Genomic DNA, 26,085 nt, shown 5'->3' on the forward strand with positions numbered 1-26,085 from the left:
CTAATAGCTTCGGGCACTACTAAGATCAGAGATCCTTTGGTTCTATTCCCAAGCGGTAGTATAGCAGATGTATTGTGTAGTAGTCTTTTTAGCAGCGGGTTGGAAGTGTCTTGGTAGCAAATGTAGCTTTGGTAGAGCACTGACAGACCAGCTGTTTCGGGTCTTAAACCCATCCTCAGAGTGCTTGCAGCAATCAAATAGGCGGAAAACACAATCATAATTTTATTCAAGAGAAACATAGAAACCGAAAAAACCCATATAAAAGAAAACTAATAAACATAGACTCAACAGACACCTTTCTACCAGAGGATTTCATTGTCCGAGTCTTGCTCAGGCTGTAAAACAAAATCTTCTGTAACCTCCGGGAGTACAACAAGTGGATCTTCTGCTACTACAGCAGCCACTTTAACCTTCTTTTGAGAGTTGGACTTGCCATTCCCTCTTTTCCGCTTTTGTACTCTCACTGCTGCCACTCGGACAACAGTAGGTTCCCTAGACCAACAATCGGTCCATTTGTGTCTGGACTTGCCGCACTATTGCACAAGTCAGTCTATGCACTCTACCAATAGGGAGTACCGGAAGGTCATACCTTCAAGCATACTTCTGCTTTCCTTCTTTCTTCTAGAATATCCCCCGGGATACCCTTCAATTCCACCGCTTTGTCCTTAGGTCCAGGAGTCTTCTGCGGTCCAGAGGAGCTCGCAGCTTCTCTTTTCCTCTTAGGCTGCTGGTCCTTCTGAGCGGGAGGATCTTTCTTGGTCCGAGGGTGCGCTTTCTCAGCTGCCATCCCTTGGTACCTCTCATGGGTGTGCCCTAACTCTCTTAGAGCAGCTATCCGCTCCATCAAGGACTTTGGCTTGGGATTAAAAAGAGCCCAACTCATGCCTAGGTCCGGGAGGAGGGAATTATGAATCTTATCATCCACCAACTGACCCTCATAGCCAGTCTTCCACATCAGCTGAATGATAGTATTCAGGAAGAGGTCTATTCCTCCTCGAGCTGTGTGGGTGAGGGTATTCCATTGGGCTACAGCATCATCTCTAGAGATGGCTTCACCGAAGGCAGCTCTAAAAGCATCCACAAAGGATTCCCAGCGCTTCCATCTCTGATCCAACTGCACCGGCATCCCAGCAAGGCGGTTGGCGGAGGCTTGATCAATTGAATTGTGGTATGCCTCATACCATCGGATCGCTGCCTCACCTTCCATCAAGTTGCCTGCATATCGGATCTTAACCTCCTCAGAAGTAAAGGATAGGCTCTCAATGGAGAAGACATTCTCACATTGCCGGATAAAGGTCTCCACTTGCTCCGCCTTGCCCTGGAACTTGGAAGGTGGTGGTGCCTTCGGTTCTCGAGCCCTGGTGGAAGTGGAAGGGGGAGAGGCGGCCGGAGGTTGGAACTGCTGGGACATAATAGCCAACAGATCCTTCTGCTGCTTTTCCAATTTCTTCTTGAAATATCTCCGCCAGGCTCTTCTATCACCCCCTTCTGGTTCCGAGTCTGAACTGTCTGAATCTCCAGGAGCAGGAGCTTGGGCCGCGGGAGGTGGAGGGTTCTGATTTCCACCACTTCCCCCCTGTGCCTGAGCTGGAGGGGGAGCGGCGGCCACAGGTGCCACTGGTGCCGGATTGCTAGCCAATGGTGAGGACGGTGCTCCTTGAGCGCCACCGGACATGGTGAACCTCCCTGGGTTCCTGGCTAGCGGGCTGGGAGGTCCTCGGCCTGCACCTGAGAAGAACTCTCCTTCATAGTCAAAGAATCGGTCAGTTCCTCCTAGGAGTGGGTGTACTCCTCCAAAGCGGCTAGGTGGTAAAGGTGAAGCCCCCACCGCTGGCTGTACAATAGGGATAACTCTTCTAGTGGATCGGACTGGAAATGCGGCAAAGGGGCTGGTCTTCCGCTGCATTGTCCTGGTAGCTGCCCTGGACGAGGACCTAGAGCCTAGATTTGGTGCCGGAGTTGCTGGTCTAGCCACCACCAGTCTTCCTTCATCAAGGGCTCTCTGTATCTCGGCCACAAAGTCCGGTGGAGTAGCCGGGTTTGTCCACTCAATCTCCATGGCATCGGCATTCAGCTCATCTTTCTCCACATACTTCCGGAGTTCTTCCTGAACAGAGTTGACCTCCATTTTCATGTACTCAAGAGCTTCCGCCATCAGGGCATTCTGTGCTGCCTGGCGCTCTTGTACAAGGAGTAGGGCCTGACTGCCCCGGGTCAACTGATTCTGCAGGCTGTGCTGGAGGTAGGTCTGGAGCTCTGTGAAGAACTGCTGGACGGAAATCTCGTCGGTATCCTGCCAAGCAGGCTCGCAACCGGGGATGTAGGTCTGTAAAGCGGTCCTGGGCTTCTTGACAAGCTGTGTCTGCCCGGTGGCATCAAGCTGGAGGGGCACCGGCTGCCATTCAATCTGCAGGGGCGCATCCGGAGCTGAGAGGGCGGACATTTTTGTAGATAGGAAGAATAATCTGAAGGTGACTTGAGCCTTAAAGATTATCTGTAACGGGGGTCCTTTCTAAGAGAAATAGATTTGTATAGAATAGAGACGGCCGTGCAAGATAGACAATCAGGTTGCAGATTATTCAAAGATACGATCGCTAGAACTCAATAATCTTTAAGGGCTCTGCTACCGATAAGAACTTGGGTTTTTCTTTCTGATGAAGACTGGAGAGAATAGGACTGAAGGGCGAGAATGAACCTGAGTACTTATACTCCGAAGGCCTCTATTCTCTGCTCCTAACTCCTTTACTAAGTTCCGGTGGGCCTTCCCTCAGTACCGGAAACAATACCACCGCTACCCCGCTTTTCTCTAAGCGTCAGCAGGTGTTTCCGATACCCAAGGCAACCACCCTTAGTCAAAGCCTTTGTAACACCTGCAGCCTTGGTTGCCACACAACCGAGGACCTGCATGAATGAGCTGCCGCTCAGGTGTAAGCTTAATCATTGCTGTAGAGCTTTTTACTTATTGTAGACTTCCCTAGCATAGTCCCTGCCCTTCGGCGGACTCACAATGCTCAGAGGATACAGAGGATCACCGGGCAATCAGAGCTTCACTCTGGCCGATCTTCTAGTCACTGGCGAGGCATAGACTCGTCAGTCATTGCTCCCATGAATAGATCCCCTTCCTAGCGCCCGGAATGTAGTTACTCTAGCAGCTGGTAGCTAACCACACTGCCGGTACTTGCATATCACCGTGCAACTGGCTTCTAACAATAACTCTCAGCATGTAACCGGGCCCTGTGTGTACTCATACACCAGACAGTTGAAATGGCTCCGTTACACCATGCTAGGGAAGTCTACAATAAGTGAAAGCTCTACAGCAATGATTAAGCTTACACCTGAGCGGCAGCTCATTCATGCAGGTCCTCGGTTGTGTGGCAACCAAGGCTGCAGGTGTGTAACGGAGCCATTTCAACTGTCTGGTGTATGAGTACACACAGGGCCCGATTACATGCTGAGAGTTATTGTTAGAAGCCAGTTGCACGGTGATATGCAAGTACCGGCAGTGTGGTTAGCTACCAGCTGTTAGAGTAACTACATTCCGGGCGCTAGGAAGAGGATCTATTCATGGGAGCAATGACTGACGAGTCTATGCCTCGCCAGTGACTAGAAGACCGGCCAGAGTGAAGCTCTGATTGCCCGGTGATCCTCTGTATCCTCCGAGCATTGTAAGTCCGCCGAAGGGCAGAGACTATGCTAGGGAAGTCTACAATAAGCGAAAGCTCTACAGCAATGATTAAGCTTACACCTGAGCGGCAGCTCATTCATGCAGGTCCTCGGTTGTGTGGCAACCAAGGCTGCAGGTGTTACAAAGGCTTTGACTGAGGGTGGTTGCCTTGGGTAATCGGAAACACCTGCTGACGCTTAGAGAAAAGCGGGGTAGCGGTGGTATTGTTTCCGGTACTGAGGGAAGGCCCACCGGAACTTAGTAAAGGAATTAGGAGCGGAGAACAGAGGCCTTCGGAGTATAAGTACTCAGGTTCATTCTCGCCCTTCAGTCCTGTTCTCGCCAGTCTTCATCAAAAAGAAAAAACCAAATTCTTATCGGTAGCAGAGCCCTTAAAGATTATTGAGTTCTAGCGATAGTATCTTTGAATAATCTGCAACCTGATTGTCTATCTTGCACGGCCGTCTCTATTCTATACAAATCTATTTCTCTTAGAAAGGACCCCCGTTACAGATAATCTTTAGGGCTCAAGTCACCTTCAGATTATTCTTCCTCTATACAAAATGTCCGCCCTCTCGGCTCCAGATGCACCCCTTCAGATTGAATGGCAGCCGGTGCCCCTCCAGCTTCATGCCACCGGGCAGACACAGCTTGTCAAGAAGCCCAGGACCGCTCTACAGACCTACATTCCCGGCTGTGAGCCTGTCTGGCAGGATACCGATGAGGTTTCCTTACAACAGTTCTTCACAGAGCTTCAGACCTACCTCCAGCACAGCCTGCAGAGTCAGTTGAACCGAGGCAGTCAGGCACTGCTCATTGTACAAGAGCGCCAGGCAGCACAGAATGCTCTGATGGCAGAAGCTCTAGAGTACATGAGGTCGGAAGTCAACTCTGTTCAGGAAGAGCTCCGGAGGTATGCAGAAAGAGATGAACTGAATGCCGATGTTGATGCTATGGAGATTGAGTGGACCAATCCGGCCACTCCACCAGACTTTGTTGCCGAGATACAGAGAGCTCTTGATGAAGGAAGGTTGGTGGTGGGTAGACCAGCAACTCCGGCACCACTTTCAGTCTCCAGGTCCTCTTCCAGAGCAGCTACCAGGACAATGCAGCGGAAGACCAGCCCCTTTGCAGCATTTCCGGTCCGATCCACTAGGAGAGTTATCCCTATTGTGCAGCCAGCGGTGGGGGCTTCACCCTTACCACCTAGCCGCTTCGGTGGAACACATCCACTCCTTGGAGGAGCCGACCGATCCTTTGACTTTGAAGGAGAGTTCTTCCCAGGTACAGGCCGAGGATCTCCTAGTCCGCTAGCCCGGAATCCAGGAAGGTTTACCATGTCTGGGGCTGCTCAACCAGCAGCAACCTCACCACTGGCTAGCAACCCGGCACCAGTAGCACCTGTGGCCCCTCCTGCTGCGGCCGCCGCTCCCCCTCCAGCTCAGACACAGGGAGGAAGTGGTGGGAATCAGAACCCTCCACCTCCCGCGGCCCAAGCTCCTGCTCCTGGAGATTCAGACAGTTCAGACTCGGAACCAGAAGGTGGTGATAGAAGAGCTTGGCGGAGATATTTTAAGAAGAAGCTGGAAAGGCAGCAGAAGGATCTGTTGGCTATGATGTCCCAGCAGTACCGACCTCCGGCCACCTCTCCCCCTTCTACTTCCACCAGGGCTCGAGAACCAAAGGCACCACCACCTTCCAAGTTCCAGGGCAAGGCGGAGCAAGTGGAGACCTTTATCCGGCAATGTGAGAATGTCTTCTCCATTGAAAGCCTATCCTTTACCTCTGAGGAGGTTAAGATCCGATATGCAGGCAACTTGATGGAAGGTGAGGCAGCGATCCGATGGTATGAGGCATACCATAATTCAATTGATCAAGCCTCCGCCAACCGTCTTGCTGGGATGCCGGTGCAGTTGGATCAGAGATGGAAGCGCTGGGATTCCTTTGTGGATGCTTTTAGAGCTGCCTTCGGTGAAGCCATCTCTAGAGATGATGCTGTAGCCCAATGGAATACCCTCACCCATACAGCTCGAGGAGGAATAGACCTCTTCCTGAATACTATCATTCAGCTGATGTGGAAGACTGGCTATGAGGGTCAGTTGGTGGATGATAAGATTCATAATTCCCTCCTCCCGGACCTAGGCATGAGTTGGGCTCTTTTTAATCCCAAGCCAAAGTCTTTGATGGAACGGATAGCTGCTCTAAGAGAGTTAGGGCACACCCATGAGAGGTACCAAGGGATGGCAGCTGAGAAGGCGCACCCTCGGACCAAGAAAGATCCTCCCGCTCAGAAGGACCAGCAGCCTAAGAGGAAAAGAGAAGCTGCGAGCTCCTCCGGACCTCAGAAGACTCCTGGACCTAAGGACAAAGCGGTGGAACTGAAGGGTATCCCGGGGGATATTCTAGAAGAAAGAAGGAAAGCAGAAGTATGCTTGAAGGTATGACCTTCCGGTACTCCCTATTGGTAGAGTGCATAGACTGACTTGTGCAATAGTGCGGCAAGTCCAGACACAAATGGACTGATTGTTGGTCCAAGGAACCTACTGTTGTCCGAGTGGCAGCAGTGAGAGTACAGAAGCGGAAAAGAGGGAATGGCAAGTCCAACTCTCAGAAGAAGGCTAAAGTGGCTGCTGTAGTAGCAGAGGAACCACTTGTTGTACTCCCGGAGGTTACAGAAGATTTTGTTTTGCAGCCTGAGCAAGACTCGGACAATGAAATCCTCTGGTAGAAAAATGTCTGTTTGGGTCTATGTTTACTAGTTTTCTTTCATATGGGTTTTTTCGGTTTCTATGTTTCTCTTGAATAAATTATGATTGTGTTTCTGCCTATTTGATTGCTCCAAGCACTCTGAGGATGGGTTTAGGACCCGAAACAGCTGGCCTGTAAGTGCTCTACCAAAGTTACATTTGCTACAAGACACTTCCGAACCACTACCAAAAACTACCACACATCATAACTGCTATATTATCGCTTGGGAATAGAACCAAAGGATCTTTGATCTTAGTAGTGCCCGAAGCTATTAGCTATGTTGAAAAGACAAAGAGAAATAAGTTCAGAACCCGCTGTTAAGCAAAGAAGGTTGGAACAGAGGCTTCCCTCCTTACCAGTACATGGAAAAAGACCTATACTGAAGGCAGGACTGTCATGGACGGTCAAAGGAAAGGATAAAGGCGCCCAAGGGTCTTTCCTGTTTGACACCGGTTGTACAGGAGCTATCCTCAACCAGAGTTTTGTCAGGAAACATGGAATTCCCTTAGTGCGGCGGGATCAACCTCTGACAATGTTTGATGCTCAAGGAGATGTCATGATGGGAGGAGGCGAGTATTACACTCACCCGGTCCGTATGACTATGGGAGATCATAATGAGACACTCCGACGGGAGGTGGCCACACTGGAAGAAGGAATGACCGGTTACCTGCCAATTAGTTGGGCTAGGAAGCATAACCCGGACATTAATTGGGAACTCAACACCATGAGCTGGAGGAGTGACTACTGCAAGCAGAATTGTCTCCCAGCGGCCACCAAGATCGAACTGATCTCTCCATACCAAATGTTGGAAGAAGAAGAGACAGTGTATCAATTGGTTGGTTCAGTATGGCATGATGAGGACGGAGGTGATATTGCTGAGAAAATACACCACCTATACCGGGATTGGGCCGATGTGTTCAGTCAAGAGAAGATTGAGGAAATGCCGCCGCATTCCCATAATGATTTAAAGATCAAACTCTTGCCTGGGACCGCTCCCCCATTTGGCCCGCTGTACCCATGTTCCGCTCCAGAATTGAAGGCCCTCCGAGAGTACCTGGACAAAGAATTGTCTTCAGGAAAGATCTCTAGATCTAACAGCCCTGCTGCGGCGCCCATACTGTTCATTCCTAAGAAGGATGGGACATTGCGGATTTGTGTGGACTACAGAGGATTGAACAAGGTCACTGTCAAGGACAAGTACCCGCTGCCTATCATGAGTGAGCTCAGAGACAGGTTGTTCAAGGCCAAGATCTTCACAAAGATAGACCTGAAGAACGGCTTCAATTTGATCAGGATAGCAGAAGGTGATGAGTGGAAGACCGCTTTCAGAACCCGCTATGGACTGTATCAGTATAATGTGATGCCGTTTGGTCTATGCAATGCTCCCTCCGCTTTTCAGGCAATGATCAATGATGTGCTAAAGGAACTACTGGATGAAGGAGTGGTTGTCTATATTGACGACATTCTCATCTACTCGGAGACTGAGAAAGAGCATGAGCTATTGGTCAAGAGGGTACTACAGAAGCTTAGGGAAGCTAAGCTCTGTGCCTCGATCAGTAAGACATCCTTCCATGTCCGAGAAGTAGAATACCTAGGCTATCACATCTCGGAAGAAGGAGTATCTATGTCAGAAGACAAGGTGGAGGCAGTTAAGGAATGGCCGGTCCCTGAGAATATCAAGGCAGTACAGGCATTCCTCGGATTTGCAAACTTCTATCGCCGCTTCATTGAAGGCTTTAGTAAGGTTTGCAAACCATTAACTGACCTCTTGCAAAAAGACAAGAAATGGTATTGGACGGCAGCACATGAGCAGGCCTTTGAAGAACTCAAGAGGCTGTTCACAAGCGCTCCAATCCTTCTTCATTTTGACCCTAGTAGGAGAACTGTGGTCGAGACAGATGCCAGTGATTTTGCCAAGGGAGCGGTGCTCTCTCAGTATGGGGATGATGGGAAGCTACATCCGGTGGCATTCTATTCTAAGAAGTTCTCCCCTGCTGAGATCAACTATGACATTCATGATAAGGAAATGGGAGCTATTGTAGCCTCTTTCCGGGAATGGGAACACATGCTCAAATCTTGTGAGCAAGAGATCACGGTTTTTACAGACCACAAGAACTTGGAGTACTTTAATTCTACCAAGGTTCTCACTAGGCGGCAAGCTAGATGGTCTGAAGACCTCGCAGGCTACAATTTTAAAGTTGTCTACAGGCCGGGAGAAAAGAATGGCAAGACTGATGTGCTATCTAGGCGCTGGGATCACCGCCTTGGAGAGGGAGGTGAAACTCTGCAGCCGGAGCCACAGATCTTTTTTAGGCCAGGTCAATTGGTTTTGGATCCTGCAAAGCTAGCGGCTGTGAGGGTGAATCAATTGCAGAATACATTCTTAGAGCGCCTATATGCGGCTGCTAAAGAGGATAGTTTCTGGCAGGAACTGCACCACTCCCTGGTTGAAAGGAAACCAAGTTTGGACCAGAACTTGTCGGTCAAGAACGGTCTCATCTTCTACAAAAATAGATGGTATATACCCAAGGACAAGAAGCTTCAGATGGAAATACTGTCCGATAACCATGACTCTAAGGTGGCTGGTCATTTTGGCCAATTTAAGACACTAGAGCGGGTAAAAAACAACTTCTTTTGGCCCAACATGGATAAGGATGTTGAGGAATATGTCCGGAGCTGTGACAGCTGCCAGAGGAATAAAACCTCAAGACACAAGAAGTTTGGTATGCTCCAACCGTTGGAAATACCCTATCGGCCATGGACTTCCATCTCTATGGACTTCATTGTGGGATTACCGGAATCTAGCGGGTTTACAAAGATCTGGGTAATAGTGGACCGTTTTTCGAAGATGGCACACTACATCCCTCTTCCTACCCTCAATAAAACGGAAGATTTGGCTAAGTTGTTCTTGAAGGAAGTTTGGAGACTCCATGGGTTACCTGATGACATAGTCTCGGACAGAGATAGCAGGTTCATCTCTCACTTTTGGCAATCTCTCATGAGCCTCCTCAATGTGAAGCTGAAGATGTCCACATCTTTCCACCCTCAAACGGACGGTCAAACAGAAAGAGTTAATCAGACCCTGGAACATTACTTGCGGAGTTATTGTTCATATCAACAGGATGACTGGGCAGAACTCTTGCCTTTGGCAGAGTATGCATATAACTCGGCGGTCTCTGAGTCTACCAAAGTATCGGCTTTTTATGCCAACTATGGATATGAACCCAGGACCAACTGGCCGGCCCCAAGGGAAGGAGTAGAATGGAACAATCCAGCGAGCGAGGTCATGATATCTCAATGGGAATCTATCTGGCAGGCTATGAACGCCAGCTTGGGTAAAGCTAGATTGAGGATGGCCCGGTGGTATGATGCACATGCCCTGGCACCGCCTGAAATCAAGCCCGGAGATGAAGTTATGTTGGACCGGCGCAATGTGCAAACAAAGCGGCCTTTGGGAAAATTGGATCAGAAGAAAATGGGACCGTTTAAGGTCTTAGAAGCTATTGGTACCCGTGCCTACAAGCTCTCTCTTCCCCCCCAGATGGGAATCCACCCGGTCTTTCATGTCTCTCTTCTGGAACCTTACCGAGCACCAGTAGATCCTGAGAGAAGAGTTTCTGTACCAGAGCCCGAAGAGATTGAAGGAGAACAGAACTGGGTTGTCCGAGAGGTAGTTGATAGCCGGGTCAATAAGAAAAGGAGACGAGTGGAATACCTAGTGCTGTGGGAAGGTTATGAAAACGAGGATGCTACATGGGAACCTTGGGAGCATCTCAAGAAGAGTGCTGAAGAAGCCCTTCGGGATTTCCATATGAGGTATCCTAAGAAACCCAAGGACAAACGGATTGTTGGGGTGTAGTTTGTTTTCCTTTAGGTTTTTGTTCCTTGCATATCACGGAGTTTCTTGTCATATAGATTGGATGGTAATAGAATGGTTATAGATCTCGGAGACCAAGATCCAGGAAGAGGGGAGTGGTGTAACGGAGCCATTTCAACTGTCTGGTGTATGAGTACACACAGGGCCCGATTACATGCTGAGAGTTATTGTTAGAAGCCAGTTGCACGGTGATATGCAAGTACCGGCAGTGTGGTTAGCTACCAGCTGTTAGAGTAACTACATTCCGGGCGCTAGGAAGAGGATCTATTCATGGGAGCAATGACTGACGAGTCTATGCCTCGCCAGTGACTAGAAGACCGGCCAGAGTGAAGCTCTGATTGCCCGGTGATCCTCTGTATCCTCCGAGCATTGTAAGTCCGCCGAAGGGCAGAGACTATGCTAGGGAAGTCTACAATAAGTAAAAAGCTCTACAGCAATGATTAAGCTTACACCTGAGCGGCAGCTCATTCATGCAGGTCCTCGGTTGTGTGGCAACCAAGGCTGCAGGTGTTACAAAGGCTTTGACTAAGGGTGGTTGCCTTGGGTAATCGGAAACACCTGCTGACGCTTAGAGAAAAGCGGGGTAGCGGTGGTATTGTTTCCGGTACTGAGGGAAGGCCCACCGGAACTTAGTAAAGGAATTAGGAGCGGAGAACAGAGGCCTTCGGAGTATAAGTACTCAGGTTCATTCTCGCCCTTCAGTCCTGTTCTCGCCAGTCTTCATCAAAAAGAAAAAACCAAATTCTTATCGGTAGCAGAGCCCTTAAAGATTATTGAGTTCTAGCGATAGTATCTTTGAATAATCTGCAACCTGATTGTCTATCTTGCACGGCCGTCTCTATTCTATACAAATCTATTTCTCTTAGAAAGGACCCCCGTTACAAGGTGTTACAAAGGCTTTGACTAAGGGTGGTTGCCTTGGGTATCGGAAACACCTGCTGACGCTTAGAGAAAAGCGGGGTAGCGGTGGTATTATTTCCGGTACTGAGGGAGGGCCCACCGGAACTTAGTAAAGGACTTAGGAGCAGAGAATAGAAGCCTTCGGAGTATAAGTACTCAGGTTCATTCTCGCCCTTCAGTCCTGTTCTCTCCAGTCTTCATCAGAAAGAAATCGAAGTTCTTATCGGTAGCAGAGCCCTTAAAGATTATTGAGTTCTAGCGATAGTATCTTTGAATAATCTGCAACCTGATTGTCTATCTTGCACGGCCGTCTCTATTCTATCTTATTCTATTTTCTCTTAGAAGAGACCCCCGTTACATTTGGAACATGGTCGAACGACGGTGGAGGATCAAGCGAATCGTATTGCAAGGGAAATGAAGGATGTGGTGGACTTCCTAAGAAAAGAAATGTTCCGGGCGCAAAGGATACAAGAAGAATCAGCCAATAGGAATCGAACTCCAGCTCCTCGATATTATTTAGGAGACAAGGTTTTTCTATCGACCCGTCATATTCTAACAAAGCGACCCTCTAAGAAATTCGACTGGAAACGCATTGGGCCTTATAGCGTTAAACGAATCGTTAATCCCTATGCTTACGAGTTGGAACTTCCCCGATCGATGAAAATTCATCCAGTATTTCATGTTTCGTTATTGTCACCCGAAGCGAATGATCCTTTACCAGGACAACAACGATTACCACCACCTCCGGTTGAAATTGAAGGGGAGGAAGAATGGGAAGTCGAAGATATTTTGGATTCGAGGAAACGAAGAGGAAGATTTGAATATTTGGTACGATATATGGGATATGACGAAGCCTCCTGGCAATCGCTATCAGACCTTGAGCATTCACCTGAAATCATTAGACGATTCCATGAGCGTTATCCAGAGAAGCCTAAGCCTACCAGGAGGTAGGCCTTAGAGGGGGGCGTGGTCTGTAACGGCAGCTATGTATTTCGGCTAGGTGATGAACTGGGATGAGAGAGGGAGGTATTGTGTAGTGGAATTAAGATTTGTAATGGGGATTTCTGTTATGTTCTTTGGGTTTCTGTTATGCGAAGGTATTAGTCATCGTTGGATTATGGATGGATATATAAGGGGGCTTTGTTTCGTGCTTTTGTCTGTTTTCCTTCTTCTCTTTCTTCCTTACGCAACCTCTGTATTTATTCCACGAATACTATTCTTTGTCCGCACTACGTCATAGGGCTTCAACCGGTTTATCATACCAGGTAGAGCCACCCCATAGTCCATCGTCAAAGTATATCTTTACGTCTACGTCCACGTCTACGTCACTACCTAGGTTGTATTCCTTGGCACCACAGTTTATCGCCTACGGTCCCCGTGATAAAAAATGGGAAGGCAGATGCACTATCGCGACGGCCGGAGTACCGTCCTGAAGGGGGAGGCACGCTTGGGAAACAGCCGATAGACAGGTTCTTTAAGCCCGGACAGTTGGCGGAGGAAGAGTTTGTGGTATCAGCGGTGTCGCTTGCCTCCAAGGGGGTGATTGACTGGTCGAAGAATTTTTTGGATCATGTCAGGCAGGCGGCATCGGGAGACCCGATATGGGCAGGAATGAGAGAGAGAGTTGAGCAAGGGGAGAAGCTGGGGGAATTGAAGGATATTGCTGAGAAAGACGGGCTACTCTTCTATAAGAACCGACTCTACATCCCGGCAGACGACCGTATCAAGATCCGAATCGCACAGGCAGAACACGACTCGAAAGTGGCAGGACACTTTGGACAAGACAAGACACTGGAACTCATCACGCGTAACTTCTATTGGCCAAAAATGAACGAGTGGATTGATGACTACGTTCGGTCATGTGACGAGTGCCAGCGCAACAAACCCAGCCGCCATAAGAAATACGGTGCGCTTCTTCCACTGTCCACTCCACATTCTGTCTGGCAATCGATATCAATGGACTTCGTCGTGCAGTTACCAGAATCAAAGGGATATAGCCAAATCTGGGTAGTAGTCGATAGGTTCTCGAAGATGTCGCATTTCATTCCCCTAGTAGCAGAAACGACCGCGCAGGATTTAGCGAAGGTATTCCTCGGTCAAATCTGGCGACTCCATGGGCTGCCTCTTGATATAGTGTCCGACAGGGACGCCAAGTTTACATCAAGCTTTTGGGCATCCCTTATGGAATTATTGGACGTGAGGATAAGAATGAGTACGGCTTTCCACCCTCAGACCGATGGGCAAACTGAGCGGGTCAACCAAACCCTCGAGCACTACTTACGAGCATTCTGCAACTACGAGCAAGATGATTGGGCAGAGCTACTCCCGTTGGCGGAGTATGCTTACAACAACTCGGTTACCACCGCCACGGGTCAATCTCCGTTCTATACCAATTACGGTTACAACCCAAGAACCAACTGGCCGACGGAAGCCGAAGTGGTCAATCCAACCAGCGACCTGTACGCTCACTTCATCCGAGGAGTTCATGATTCTGCTCTCGCTCGCTTAACAGACACCAGGGAGAAAATGGGGAAATACTATGATCGGAAAAGGGACGAACCGCCTAACTTCAAGGTGGGAGACATGGTTATGCTCAACGCGACCAACATCAAGACACGTCGCTCCACTAAGAAACTCGATCATAAGAAACTCGGCCCGTTCAAAATTGTCCGACTAGCCGGGAAACGAGCCTGCGAACTGGAACTGCCACCACAAGTCAAAATCCATAATGTGTTTCACATTGAACTTTTGGAACGGTATCGTCAGAGCAGTATCCCAGGCCGAGAACAACGCCCCCCAACTCCCGAAGAGGTCGATAAGGAAGGAGAGGTGCTGTATGAAGTAGAAAGTATCGTGGGAAGCCGGAGGAGCAGAAGAGGATTAGTGGAATACCTGGTGAAATGGCGGGGCTATTCGATGAGCGATTGTACTTATCAAGTCATGGACGTTATGAACGAAGACGTACTTGATCTCGTCCGCGACTTTCATCGAAGGAACCCCAAGGCCGTGAAGGACCAACGCCTGAGACTATAGAGGTACCCCACGGGGCTAAGTCCTTCCCCTCCACAGACACCGCGGGTGATATGTGGAGCAGGTTTACTGGAACCATAGTCTGTCAGAAGATGTCCCGAGACGTGACACCCTGGAAGGGGGGTAAGCTGTTACGGGCATGCCAAGCATTTACGGGAATGAGAGAAAGGCTAGTAGATACCCCAATACCCTCTGATACTAATGGCAACACCACTATCAACTCCGGTTCGCACCCACGAGGTGCGGTGCGATCAATATGCGACCAAATGCGGAGTTGCGGTTTTCCTAGTTAAAAAACACGTTTTCGACCCCAATAATAACCCCCGGAGCGTCAAACTGCCGGAGGGGTGTGTTTTGGTACCGGTGGATATATGAGGAACAGCTGGAATCAATCGGATCGAAGATCGGACCGCTCGGAGCGAATCGGCGCAAGCTACCAGCCGACCGAGTACCTATCGGCGGTACCTGTGGGCATGAGAGGACTCTGCTATGTGGGAAAGCGATGTGGGAAGAGGCCTGAGTAGGTAGCCTTGCCGTCCGAGACCTCCGAATAGCCGACGCTGACGATTATCCACCAGATGGCCGATGGAGAAGAAACATCGACAGGGAAACGTGCATTAGAGTGGATAAATAGGTTGAGGGGTTTCAGCGGCTTTAGGAGTTTGGGTTACGGACTTAGGAGTTAAATGTTCTTGGTTGTTTTTCAGGGTCTCGGGCATGCCCCGAGTGTATTCTGTATTATTAGTAGACTGAGTCCTCGAGACATAAGCGAGGGATATAAATACTGTGTCATTCACTGACTAGCCAAACTATCATCGGCGAAATCAGAGTCTTAACAATATAAAATCGTTGATACGCGAGTTACAACTTTATTTGACTATACTTTTGGAATTACTTTATTCTATCGTGACTTCGAACTCTACCTGAACTACTACGTCGAAGACGGTCGAATTCTATACGCTAACTCTAGTGAATCTTTGTTGATAACGTAGCTCGCGGGGCCCGTATCGGATCAAGGAGAATTCTACTCGACGTTGACTGAAGAGACCTTGGAGACTTCTACCTTTGTAGCTGTTAGCCGAACTCTGAGCTCTGCGTAGTGTACTCTTGTGGTCTGGTACGCATCCCTCACACTTGCGCCGATTCGCTCCGAGTGATCCGATCTTCGATCCGATTGCTTCCAGCTGTCCCTCATATATCCACCGCTCCAAAAGCACTCCCCTCCGGCGGTTTGACGCTCCGGGGGTTATTATTGGGGTCGAAAACGTGTTTTTTAACTAGGAAAACCGCAACTCCGCATTTGGTCGCATAGTGATCGCACCGCACCTCGTGGATGTGAACCGGAGTTGATAGTGGTGTTGCCATTAGTGCCTGAGGGTATTGGGGTATCTACTAGCCTTTCTCTCATTCCCGTAAATACTTGGCATGCCCGTAACAGATTCGCTCCGGGTGGTCCGATCTTCGATCCGATTGATTCCAGCTGTCCCTCATATATCCACCGGTCCAAAAGCACTCCCCTCCGGCGGTTTGACACTCCGGGGGTTATTATTGCGGTCGAAAACGTGTTTTTTAACTAGGAAAACTGCAACTCCGCATTTGGTCCCATATTGATCGCGCCGCACCTCGTGGGTGCGAACCGGAGTTGACATTAGCATACAGAGGGTATTGGGGTATCTACTGGCCTTTTCTCTTACTCCCGTAAATGCTTGGCATGCCCGTAACAGCTTACCCCCCTTCCAGGGTGTCACGTCTCGGGACATCTTCTGACAGACTATGGTTCCAGTAAACCTGCTCCACATATCATCCGCGGTGTCTGTGGAGGGGAAGGACTTAGCCCCATAGGGTACCTCTATAGTCTCAGGCGTTGGTCCTTCACGGCCTTGGGGTTGCTTCGATGAAAGTCGCGGACTAGATCAAGTACGTCTTCGTTCATGACGTCCATGACTTGGTAAGTACAGTCGCTCATCGAATAGCCCCGCCATTTCACCAAGTATTCCACTAATCCTCTCCTGCTCTTCCGGCTTCCCACCATACTTTCTACTTCGTACAGAACCCCTCCTTCCTTATCGACCTCTTCGGGAGTCGGGGGACGTTGTTTACGGCCTGGGATACTGCTCTGTCGGTAACGCTCCAAGAGTTCGATGTGGAACACGTTATGGATTTTGACTTGTGGTGGCAGTTCCAATTCGCAGGCTCGTTTCCCGGCTAGTCAGATAATCTTAAACGGACCGAGCTTCTTATGATCGAGTTTCTCGGTGGAGCGACGTGTCTTGATATTGGTTGCATTAAGCATAACCATGTCTCCCACCTTGAAGTTAGGCGATTCGTCCCTTTTCCGATCATAGTATTTCCCCATCTTCTCCCTGGTGTCTGTTAAGCGAGCGAGAGCAGAATCGTGAACTCCTCGGATGAAGTGAGCGTACAGGTCACTGGTTGGGTTGACCACTTCAGCTTCAGTCGGCCAGTTGGTTATTGAGTTGTACCCGTAATTGGTGTAGAACGGAGATTGACCCGTGGCGGTGGTAACCGAGTTGTTGTAAGCATACTCCGCCAACGGGAGTAGCTCTGCCCAATCATCTTGTTCGTGGTTGCAGAATGCTCGTAAGTAGTGCTCGAGGGTTTGGTTGACCCGCTCTGTTTGCCCATCGGTCTGAGGGTGGAAAGCCGTACTCATTCTTATCCTCACGTCCAATAATTCCATAAGGGATGCCCAAAAGCTCGAAGTAAACTTGGCGTCCCTGTCGGAAACTATATCAAGAGGCAGCCCATGGAGTCGCCAGATTTGACCGAGGAATATCTTCGCTAAATCCTGCGCGGTCGTTTCTGCTACTAGTGGGATGAAGTGCGACATCTTCGAGAACCTATCGACTACTACCCAGATTTGATTATATCCTTTTGATTCCGGTAACTGTACGAGAAAGTCCATTGATATCGATTGCCAGACAGAATGTGGTGTGGACAGTGAAAGAAGCGCAGCATATTTCTTGTGGCGGCTGGGTTTGTTGCACTGACACTCGTCACATGACCGAACGTAATTAGCAATCCACTCGTTCATTTTTGGCCAATAGAAGTTGCGCGTGATAAGTTGCAAAGTTTTGTCTTGTCCAAAGTGTCCTGCCACCTTCGAGTCATGTTCTGCTTGTGCGATTCGGATCTTGATGCGGTCGTCTGCCGGAATATAAAGTCGGTTCTTATAGAAAAGTAGCCCGTCTTTCTCAGCAATATCCTTCGGTTCCCCCAGCTTCTCCCCTTGCTCAACTCTCTCTTTCATTCCTACCCATATCGGGTCTCCCGATGCCGCCTGCCTGACATGATCCAGAAAATTCTTCGACCAGTCAATCACCCCCTTGGAGGCAAGGGACACCGCTGATACCACAAACTCTTCCTCCGCCAACTGTCCGGGCTTAAAGAACCTGTCTATCAGCTGTTTCCCAAGCGTGCCTCCCCCTTCAGGACGGTACTCCGGCCATCGCGATAGTGCATCTGCCTTCCCATTTTTGGTTCCCGGGCAGTAGATAATCTTGAAGTCAAATTCCGCCAAAGACTCAGCCCACCTTGCCTGTCGTCGGTTAAGAACCTTGGTCGTAGAGAAGTACTCTAAGTTCTTGTGATCCGTATAGACGAGGACCGTTCGACTAGGTCATTCGAGGTAGTGACACCATTGCTTAAAGGCTGACACAATTCCTAGCATCTCCTTATCCCAGACGTCGTAGTTGAGTTCCGCTGGGTTAAGTTTTCGAGAATAAAAGGCAACAGGGTGAGTCTTTCCGTCAATAACCTGGGATAGAATTGCGGCGATAGCAAAATCACTTGTGTCCGTTTCCACGATAGTCTGGCGATCTGGAGAAAAGTGTACCAAGATCGGCGCAGACGTAAACAGGGTTTTGAGTTTTTTGAAGGCTGCTTGCGCCGTCATAGACCAGACAAAGTTCTTAGCATCACCCCTGAGACAATCGGTAATGGGTTTACAGACCCCGGAGAAATTGTGGATAAACCTTCTGTAGAAGTTGGCAAAGCCCATAAAGATCTGTACTTCCTTAACGCTGCGCGGGGCTTGCCAATTCATAACAGACATAACCTTATCCAGTGCCATGGTGACACCTGCTGGGGCAAGGATGTATCCGAGGAACTCGATTTCGGTGAGCTCGAAGAACGATTTCTTCGGGTTGGCGACCAGGTTGTATTCTTGTAGCCTACTAAGGACTTTACCGACCAACTCTCTGTGCTCCTCTCGAGACTTGCTATATATTAGGATGTCATCAAGGTATACTACGACACCTTGATCCAAGAATTCCCTCAGCGCATCATTCATCATATTCTGGAAGGTCGCCGGCGCATTTGCCAGCCCAAAAGGCATGACGAGGTACTCAAAATGCCCGTACCGCGTACGGAATGCTGTCTTCCACTCGTCGCCGTCTTTGATCCTGATGAGGTTGTAACCTTCCTTCAGGTCAATCTTCGAGAAGATAACCGCGCCTACTACTCGATCTCGTAGTTCGTCCATAAGCGGTAGAGGATACCTGTTCTTGATGGACACACGGTTAAGTCCACGGTAGTCTACGCAAAGTCGCAGAGTACCGTCCTTCTTCTTCACAAATAGGATTGGGGCTCCTGCTGGGGATTTGCTCAGCCTAATCTTTCCCAATCGTAACATTTTATCCAGGTACTCCCGAAGCACCTTCAGTTCGACTTCGGATAGGGAGTAAAGGGGTCCCCATGGTGGCTGCTTTCCTGGTTCGAGATCTATCGCATGGTCGTAGGATCGATGAGGTGGTAGTTTGTCTGCTTCCGATGGTAGGAAGACTTTAAGGAACCCATGGAGCCAAGAGGGAAGAGTCTCGCGGAGGTTGATCGATTCATCCTCCAGTAGGCAGATGCTACCGATGAATTGGGCCTCCGGATCGTCTAGTACACCCTTATCCATTTCTATTTGAGGTTCCTTGTCAGTGAAGCATCGACTCTTGCAGTTCTCACCATCGTAGGAAACTTCCCCATTTGCCCCTATAACCGGCTTGTGTTCTTTCAACCACCAGTTCGGTAATATTGCATCAATGCCAACCGGGAGAGGGGCGATCTCGAATGACAACTGTGTTTGATGCCCCCTTGACATTATAATTAATGGTTGTGTAAAGGCGTGTCCCGTGCCCTTCATAATTTCACCCGTAAATCCAAATACCCGGGCCGGGACGTGTCGTTTCACCTTCGGGACCTCAAAACTATCAACAAAAACAGCAGACAAACCAGGACCAGTTGCACCAGTATCCAACAACACCTTACAAGGTAAACATCTTTCCGCAAAACAAAGGAACTGATTAACGATAGGTCGAGGACCGTGAATAGGTTCCTCCAAAATTTTCTGTTTTTTCTCTGGTTGGGACGCTCTCCCTTCCTGCCTTTTTCTTTTCATATTTTTTTTGTTGTTTTCCGTCAGTGATAACACAGCAATCTGGGGATACTCCTGACCTGACTCATAAGAGTCCCCTTTTAAAAATCCTCGTCGAAATCCATTTCCGATTCCGATCCGCGTTCTCGTACAAACGCTTGCCCACTGGTATACTCCGCAGCAGCCGTAGCAGCCGGCTTTCTAGCACGGTGCCTCATACGCTTTCTCTGAGGTTGGGGTTCCGGTGGTTCCATATCGTGGTCGCCATCGTCATCGCGGGTACGCTTTCGGGAGAAAGAGGAGATAGATGCACTGCTGTTAGCATCTGAACGACACCACTTCCAAAGATGACCCTTTCGACCACATCGCACACAGGCTCCATCGGTCTTTCGCTGATCTCGGACCGGCTGTGGAACTCCTTTGGTGGCTTCATCGTAGTCATGGTATATTGGCTTATTCCCCGACTTGTTCTTGCTGGTGCTCTTCTTATCTTGCCCTTTTTCTTTCTCCTCAGTCTGAGCCCTCCCCTTGATCTTAAACCCCTTCTCCTTCTGCCGCGAGTTCCCACCATTGTTCGACTCCCTTCCTCTCGATTCTGCTTTCCCCAACATCATCATCTGTTCTTGATAAGCCTCGTGAGCCTTGTCAGCTCGTTCCAACTGTTGGATGTACTCGGAATCATCATCGGTTGGGTCGAAGCGTGAGTGGCGCTCCCGGATTTCATTTGGTAGCCCCTGGAGCAAGGCGGCGCGATGGGATGCTCCTTTCATCTGAGCATGCTGGTTCATAATCTCCATTCTTGTCAGGTAGTCTCCGATGTTAGCAGAGTACTTAAACTGCTGCATCTTCATCGCGTTCTCCATGGCCTCCTGAGTGCTTAGGAAACGTTTTCTGATCTCCTGACGGAACCGGGTCCAAGTAGCGTAGTCCGCGGCTGCCGGACCTAGCATCTTGGTCTCGATATATTCCATAAACCATTCCTTTGCCAACCCACACGTATACGTTCCGGCAAACAGTACTTTGTTCCTGTCCGTTCGGAACTTCTTTGGCTTCTGCTCAAAGTAGATCTCGCACTCCATGAGCCAATGCCGCAGATTATGCTTTCTGGCATTATCGAACTCGAAGGGTATTGTGAGGGATGCGTACCAGACCACAAGAGTACACTACGCGGAGCTCAGAGTTCGGCTAACAGCTACAAAGGTAGAAGTCTCCAAGATCTCTTCAGTCAACGTCGAGTATGATTCTCCTTGATCCGTTACGGGCCCCGCGAGCTACGTTATCAACAAAGATTCACTAGAGTTAGCGTATAGTATTCGACCGTCTTCGACGTAATAGTTCAGGTAGAGTTCAAAGTCACGATAGAGTAAAGTAATTCCAAAAGTATAGTCAAATAAAGTTGTAACTCGCGTATCAACGATTTTGACTATACTTTTGGAATTACTTTACTCTATCGTGACTTTGAACTCTACCTGAACTATTACGTCGAAGACGGTCGAATACTATACGCTAACTCTAGTGAATCTTTGTTGATAACGTAGCTCGCGGGGCCCGTAACGGATCAAGGAGAATCATACTCGACGTTGACTGAAGAGATCTTGGAGACTTCTACCTTTGTAGCTGTTAGCCGAACTCTGAGCTCCGCGTAGTGTACTCTTGTGGTCTGGTACGCATCCCTCACAGGTATTTTGGCGAGTGAATCTACCATCTCGTCGTCTTCAGGCGGCGCCGAATTCCGGTTTCCGCCTCGGTTCATTCTCCAATTCTTCCGGCCATGCGACCATTCACTGTTATCGTCGTCATCGTCGTCGGAAGGTTCTGGATCTCCACCAACATTTCCTCTTGGTGGGTTTCAAGGAGGTTGATTTCCACCATTCCGCCAACTGGAGCAGCTCCCACCGGTCCTCTGCCACTATTGCCCCGCACTGGGCCGGCGTCTTCCGGTTGCCTGCCTCCATTTCCTCCTACTGGACCAGCGTTTCCTCCTACTGGGCCAGCATTTTCAGGTTTCTTACCGTTGCCAACAGGAACCGCTTGGGGAGCATTAGGATCTAAGGGAGCACTAACCATGGAGGGTGCTACCGACATATGTTGTCGTAGTCGTTCCTCCATCTCGGCTATCCGTTGGTTTCTGACGTCATCAGACTGCTTGAATTGCACCAACAGCTCCCGTTGTTCCCTTTTCTCCTGTTCTCGCTCTTCTCTTGCAACTCTCAGCTGTCGTTCCGCCTCCAACAGTTGGTTCTGGGTAATCCGATGGTTACGATCCAGAACCTCGTGGTCGGCGGCTCGTGCGGCTTCCTGCACTTGTCAAACATTTTCGACGAGCTCAAAGAGCGATTCGAGATGTTGCTTCTGGGCAATGGCTTCTTGCCGTGCTTTCTTATCCAGAATTTGCCCACTCCCCTGCACTTGTTCCTGAAGGTTTTGTAGCTGCTGCCAAACGGCCTGTCCAGCTGTACCAAGATACCTCATTTGTGCCTCATGGGTATCCAAAAACTCCTGCATGGACCTCGTAAACTGGGCTTGAGCAGAGCGTTTACCCGTTGACCTAGTTTGTGTAGAGGGTCCTCCCTGGAGTAGGGGATCGGGGCTAACAGCCCCAGATAGTACCATAGCATCCTTTGCGGCCTCGTCTGTTACGGCCGAGGTGTCTACGAAATAATCCCCTCGGGTAGTCATTATGGTAAGGGATAATGATGATAGTTCTTCTTTTTTGAGGTGACTTCGTTACTCCAAGTGAACTTGTGAGTAACAATATACTGTGAGGGATGCGTACCAGACCACAAGAGTACACTACGCAGAGCTCAGAGTTCGGCTAACAGCTACAAAGGTAGAAGTCTCCAAGGTCTCTTCAGTCAATGTCGAGTATGAATCTCCTTGATCCGATACGGGCCTCGCGAGCTACGTTATCAACAAAGATTCACTAGAGTTAGCGTATAGAATTCGACCGTCTTCGACGTAATAGTTCAGGTAGAGTTCGAAGTCACGATAAAGTAAAGTAATTCCAAAAGTATAGTCAATAAAGTTGTAACTCGCGTATCAACGATTTATATTGTTAAGACTCTGATTTCGCCGATGATGGTTTGGCTAGTTAGTGAATGACACAGTATTTATATCCCTCGCTTATGTCTCGAGGACCCAGTCTACTAATAATACAGAATACACTCGGGGCCTGCCCGAGACCCTGAAAAACAACCAAGGACATTTAACTCCCAAGTCCGTAACCCAAACTCCTAAATCCGCTAAAACCCCTCAACCTATTTACCCATTCTAATACACGTTTCCCTGTCGATGTTTCTTCTCCATCAGTCGTCTGATGGATAATCGTCAGTGTCGGCTGTTCGGAGGTCTCGGACGGCAAGGCTACCTACTCAGGCCTCTTCCCACATCGCTTTCCCACATAGCAGAGTCCTCTCATGCCCACAGGTACCGCCGATAGGTACTCAGTCGGCTGGCAGCTTGGGCCGATTCGCTCCGAGCGGTCCGATCTTCGATCCGATTAATTCCAGCTGTGCCTCATATATCCACCGGTACCAAAACACTCTCCTCCGGCGGTTTGACGCTCCGGGGGTTATTATTGGGGTCGAAAACGTGTTTTTTAACTAGGAAAACCGCAACTCCGCATTTGGTCGCATATATCACGGGGACCGTAGGCGATAGACTGTGGTGCCAAGGAATACAACCTAGGACGTAACGTAGACGTGGATGTAGACGTAAAGGTATACTTTGACTATGGACTATGGGGTGGCTCTACCTGGTATGATAAACCAGTTGGAGCCCTATGACGTAGTGCGGACAAAGAATAGTATTCGTAGAATAAATACAGAGGTTGCGTAAAGAAGAAAGAAGAGAAGGAAAACAGATAAAAGCACAAGACAACGCCCCCTTTATATATCCAACCATAGTCCAATGATGACTAATATCTCCACGTAACAGAAACTAAAAGAACATAACAGAAATCCCCATTACAAATCCTAATACCACTACACAATACCTCCTTTCCTCGTTCCGGTCTATCACCTAGTCAAAGATACATAGCTGCCGTTACAGCATATCGATCGCACCACACCTCGTGGGTGCGAACCAGAGTTGATAGTGGTGTTGCCATTAGTATCAAAGGGTATTGGGGTATCTACTAGCCTTTCTCTCACTCCCGTAAATGCTTGGCATGCCCGTAACAGATTGAAAGAGAGAGTTGAGCAGGGAGAGAAGCTGGGGAAAATGAAGGATATCGCTGAGAAAGACGGGCTACTCTTCTATAAGAACCGACTCTATATTCTGGCAGACGACTGCATCAAGATCCGAATTGCACAGTCAGAACACGATTCGAAGGTGGCAGGACACTTTGGACAAGATAAAACTTTGGAACTCATCACGCGCAACTTCTATTGGCCAAAAATGAACGAGTGGATTGATGATTACGTTCGGTCATGTGACGAGTGCCAACGCAATAAACCCAGCCGCCACAAGAAATACGGTGCGCTTCTACCACTGTCCACGCCACATGCTGTCTGGCATTCAATATCAATGGACTTCATCGTGCAGTTACCGGAATCAAAGGGATACAACCAAATTTGGGTAGTAGTCGATAGGTTCTCGAAGATGTCTCACTTCATCCCACTAGTAGCAGAAACGACCGCGCAGGATTTAGCGAAGATATTCCTTGGTCAAATCTGGTGACTCCATGGGCTGCCTCTTGATATAATCTCCGATAGGGACGCCAAGTTTACTTCAAGCTTTTGGGCATCCCTTATGGAATTATTGGACGTGAAGATAAGAATGAGTATGGCTTTCCACCCTCAAACTGATGGGTAAACAGAGCGGGTCAACCAAACCCTCGAGCACTATCTACGAGCATTCTGCAACTACGAGCAAGATGATTGGGCAGAGCTACTCCCGTTGGCGGAGAATGCTTACAACAACTCGGTTACCACCGCCACGGGTCAATCTCCGTTCTACACCAATTATGGGTACAACCCAAGAACCAACTGGCCGACGGAAGCCGAAGTGGTCAATCCAACCAGTGACCTGTATGCTCACTTCATCCGAGGAGTTCACGATTCTGCTCTCGCTCAGTTAACAGATACCAGGGAGAAGATGGGGAAATACTATGATCGGAAAAGGGACGAACCGCCGAATTTCAAGAAAGGCGACATGGTCATGCTTAATGCGGCCAATATTAAGACACGTCGCTCCACCAACAAGCTCGATCATAAGAAACTCGGTCCGTTCAAGATCATCCGACTAGCCGGGAAACGAGCTTGTGAGTTGGAACTGCCACTACAAGTCAAAATCCATAATGTGTTCCACATCGAACTCTTGGATCGTTATCGACAGAGCAGTATCCCAGGCCGCGAACAACGTCCCCCAACTCCCGAAGAGGTCGATAGGGAAGGAGAGGTTCTGTATGAAGTGGAAAGTATTGTGGGAAGCCGGAAGAGTATAAGAGGATTAGTGGAATATCTGGTGAAATGGCGGGGCTATTCGATGAGCGACTGTACTTACCAAGTCATGGACGTTATGAACGAAGACGTACTTGATCTAGTCCGCGACTTTCATCGAAGGAACCCCAAGGCCGTGAAGGATCAACGCCTGAGACTATAGAGGTACCCTATGGGGCTAAGTCCTTCCCCTCCACAGACACCGCGGATGATATGTGGAGCAGGTTTACTGGAACCATAGTTTGTCAGAAGATGTCCCGAGACGTGACACCCTGGAGGGGGGGTAAGCTGTTACGGGCATGCCAAGCATTTATGGGAATGAGAGAAAAGGCTAGTAGATACCCCAATACCGTCTGTACGCTAATGTCAACTCTGGACCGCACCCGTGGGGTGTGGTGCGACCAGTATATAACCAAAACACGGAGTCATAAAAAACACTTTTTCGACTCCAATAATAACTCCCGGAGCATCAAACCACCGGAGGGGAGTGCTTTTGGACCGGTGAATATATGAGGGACAGCTGGAATCAATCGGATCGAAGATCGGACCACCCGGTGGGAATCGGCGTAAGCTACCAGCCGACCGAGTACCTATCGGCGGTACCTGTAGGCATGAGAGGACTCTGCTATGTGGGAAAGCGAGGTGGGAAGAGGCCTGAGTAGGTAGCTTTGCCGTCCGAGATCTACGAGTAGCCGACGCTGATGATTATCCACCAGACGGCCGATGGAGAGGAAACATTGACAAGGAAACGTGCATTAGAATGGGTAAATAGGTTGAGGGGTTTTAGTGGGCTTATATCACGGGGACTATAGGCGATAGACTGTGGTGCCAAGGAATACAACCTAGGTAGTGACGTAGACGTGGACGTAGACGTAAAGGTATACTTTGACTATGGACTATGGGTGGCTCTACCTGGTATGATAAACCGGTTGGAGCCCTATGACGTAGTGCGAACAAAGAATAGTATTCGTGGAATAAAATACAGAGGTTGCGTAAGGAAGAAAGAGAAGAAGGAAAACAGACAAAAGCACGAGACAACGCC

At 49.1% G+C, this 26,085-nt stretch overlaps 12 protein-coding genes across 12 annotated transcripts; 6 read left to right on the forward strand and 6 right to left on the reverse strand.

The window, feature by feature from the left end:
• Nucleotides 1-299: 299 nt before the first annotated feature.
• H6S33_001722 (uncharacterized protein) lies at nucleotides 300-533 on the reverse strand (the record flags this gene model as incomplete). The annotated part of the gene is made up of 1 exon (XM_044833081.1): nucleotides 300-533. A coding segment is annotated over one exon (234 nt), but the record flags the coding sequence as incomplete, so codon positions are not given.
• Nucleotides 534-589: 56 nt separating this feature from the next.
• On the reverse strand, nucleotides 590-2,443 carry H6S33_001723 (uncharacterized protein; the record flags this gene model as incomplete). The annotated part of the gene is made up of 1 exon (XM_044833082.1): nucleotides 590-2,443. A coding segment is annotated over one exon (1,854 nt), but the record flags the coding sequence as incomplete, so codon positions are not given.
• A 1,784-nt stretch (nucleotides 2,444-4,227) lies between these two features.
• H6S33_001724 (uncharacterized protein) lies at nucleotides 4,228-6,102 on the forward strand (the record flags this gene model as incomplete). The annotated part of the gene is made up of 1 exon (XM_044833083.1): nucleotides 4,228-6,102. A coding segment is annotated over one exon (1,875 nt), but the record flags the coding sequence as incomplete, so codon positions are not given.
• A 56-nt stretch (nucleotides 6,103-6,158) lies between these two features.
• On the forward strand, nucleotides 6,159-6,392 carry H6S33_001725 (uncharacterized protein; the record flags this gene model as incomplete). The annotated part of the gene is made up of 1 exon (XM_044833084.1): nucleotides 6,159-6,392. A coding segment is annotated over one exon (234 nt), but the record flags the coding sequence as incomplete, so codon positions are not given.
• A 297-nt stretch (nucleotides 6,393-6,689) lies between these two features.
• Nucleotides 6,690-10,271, forward strand: H6S33_001726 (uncharacterized protein; the record flags this gene model as incomplete). The annotated part of the gene is made up of 1 exon (XM_044833085.1): nucleotides 6,690-10,271. The coding sequence occupies one exon, from the start codon at nucleotides 6,690-6,692 to the stop codon at nucleotides 10,269-10,271; it is 3,582 nt and encodes a 1,193-aa protein (XP_044693787.1).
• Nucleotides 10,272-11,636: 1,365 nt separating this feature from the next.
• H6S33_001727 (uncharacterized protein) lies at nucleotides 11,637-12,136 on the forward strand (the record flags this gene model as incomplete). The annotated part of the gene is made up of 1 exon (XM_044833086.1): nucleotides 11,637-12,136. A coding segment is annotated over one exon (500 nt), but the record flags the coding sequence as incomplete, so codon positions are not given.
• Nucleotides 12,137-12,547: 411 nt separating this feature from the next.
• On the forward strand, nucleotides 12,548-14,222 carry H6S33_001728 (uncharacterized protein; the record flags this gene model as incomplete). Its single annotated transcript, XM_044833087.1, has 1 exon — nucleotides 12,548-14,222. A coding segment is annotated over one exon (1,675 nt), but the record flags the coding sequence as incomplete, so codon positions are not given.
• A 1,846-nt stretch (nucleotides 14,223-16,068) lies between these two features.
• On the reverse strand, nucleotides 16,069-16,424 carry H6S33_001729 (uncharacterized protein; the record flags this gene model as incomplete). The annotated part of the gene is made up of 1 exon (XM_044833088.1): nucleotides 16,069-16,424. A coding segment is annotated over one exon (356 nt), but the record flags the coding sequence as incomplete, so codon positions are not given.
• A 24-nt stretch (nucleotides 16,425-16,448) lies between these two features.
• Nucleotides 16,449-19,626, reverse strand: H6S33_001730 (uncharacterized protein; the record flags this gene model as incomplete). The annotated part of the gene is made up of 2 exons (XM_044833089.1): nucleotides 16,449-17,854; nucleotides 17,897-19,626. Coding segments are annotated over 2 exons (3,136 nt in total), but the record flags the coding sequence as incomplete, so codon positions are not given.
• Nucleotides 19,627-19,703: 77 nt separating this feature from the next.
• Nucleotides 19,704-20,681, reverse strand: H6S33_001731 (uncharacterized protein; the record flags this gene model as incomplete). Its single annotated transcript, XM_044833091.1, has 1 exon — nucleotides 19,704-20,681. The coding sequence occupies one exon, from the start codon at nucleotides 20,679-20,681 to the stop codon at nucleotides 19,704-19,706; it is 978 nt and encodes a 325-aa protein (XP_044693792.1).
• Nucleotides 20,682-21,160: 479 nt separating this feature from the next.
• Nucleotides 21,161-22,281, reverse strand: H6S33_001732 (uncharacterized protein; the record flags this gene model as incomplete). Its single annotated transcript, XM_044833092.1, has 3 exons — nucleotides 21,161-21,386; nucleotides 21,434-21,843; nucleotides 21,916-22,281. 3 exons carry the CDS (start codon nucleotides 22,279-22,281, stop codon nucleotides 21,161-21,163), a joined length of 1,002 nt encoding a protein of 333 aa, XP_044693793.1.
• Nucleotides 22,282-23,823: 1,542 nt separating this feature from the next.
• H6S33_001733 (uncharacterized protein) lies at nucleotides 23,824-25,206 on the forward strand (the record flags this gene model as incomplete). Its single annotated transcript, XM_044833093.1, has 3 exons — nucleotides 23,824-24,278; nucleotides 24,318-24,385; nucleotides 24,422-25,206. The coding sequence occupies 3 exons, from the start codon at nucleotides 23,824-23,826 to the stop codon at nucleotides 25,204-25,206; spliced, it is 1,308 nt and encodes a 435-aa protein (XP_044693794.1).
• Between the last annotated feature and the right edge of the window lie 879 nt (nucleotides 25,207-26,085).

This window comes from Morchella sextelata, assembly GCF_020137385.1.
Source record: "Morchella sextelata strain SCLS chromosome Unknown scls_11, whole genome shotgun sequence".
Taxonomy (NCBI): domain Eukaryota; kingdom Fungi; phylum Ascomycota; class Pezizomycetes; order Pezizales; family Morchellaceae; genus Morchella; species Morchella sextelata.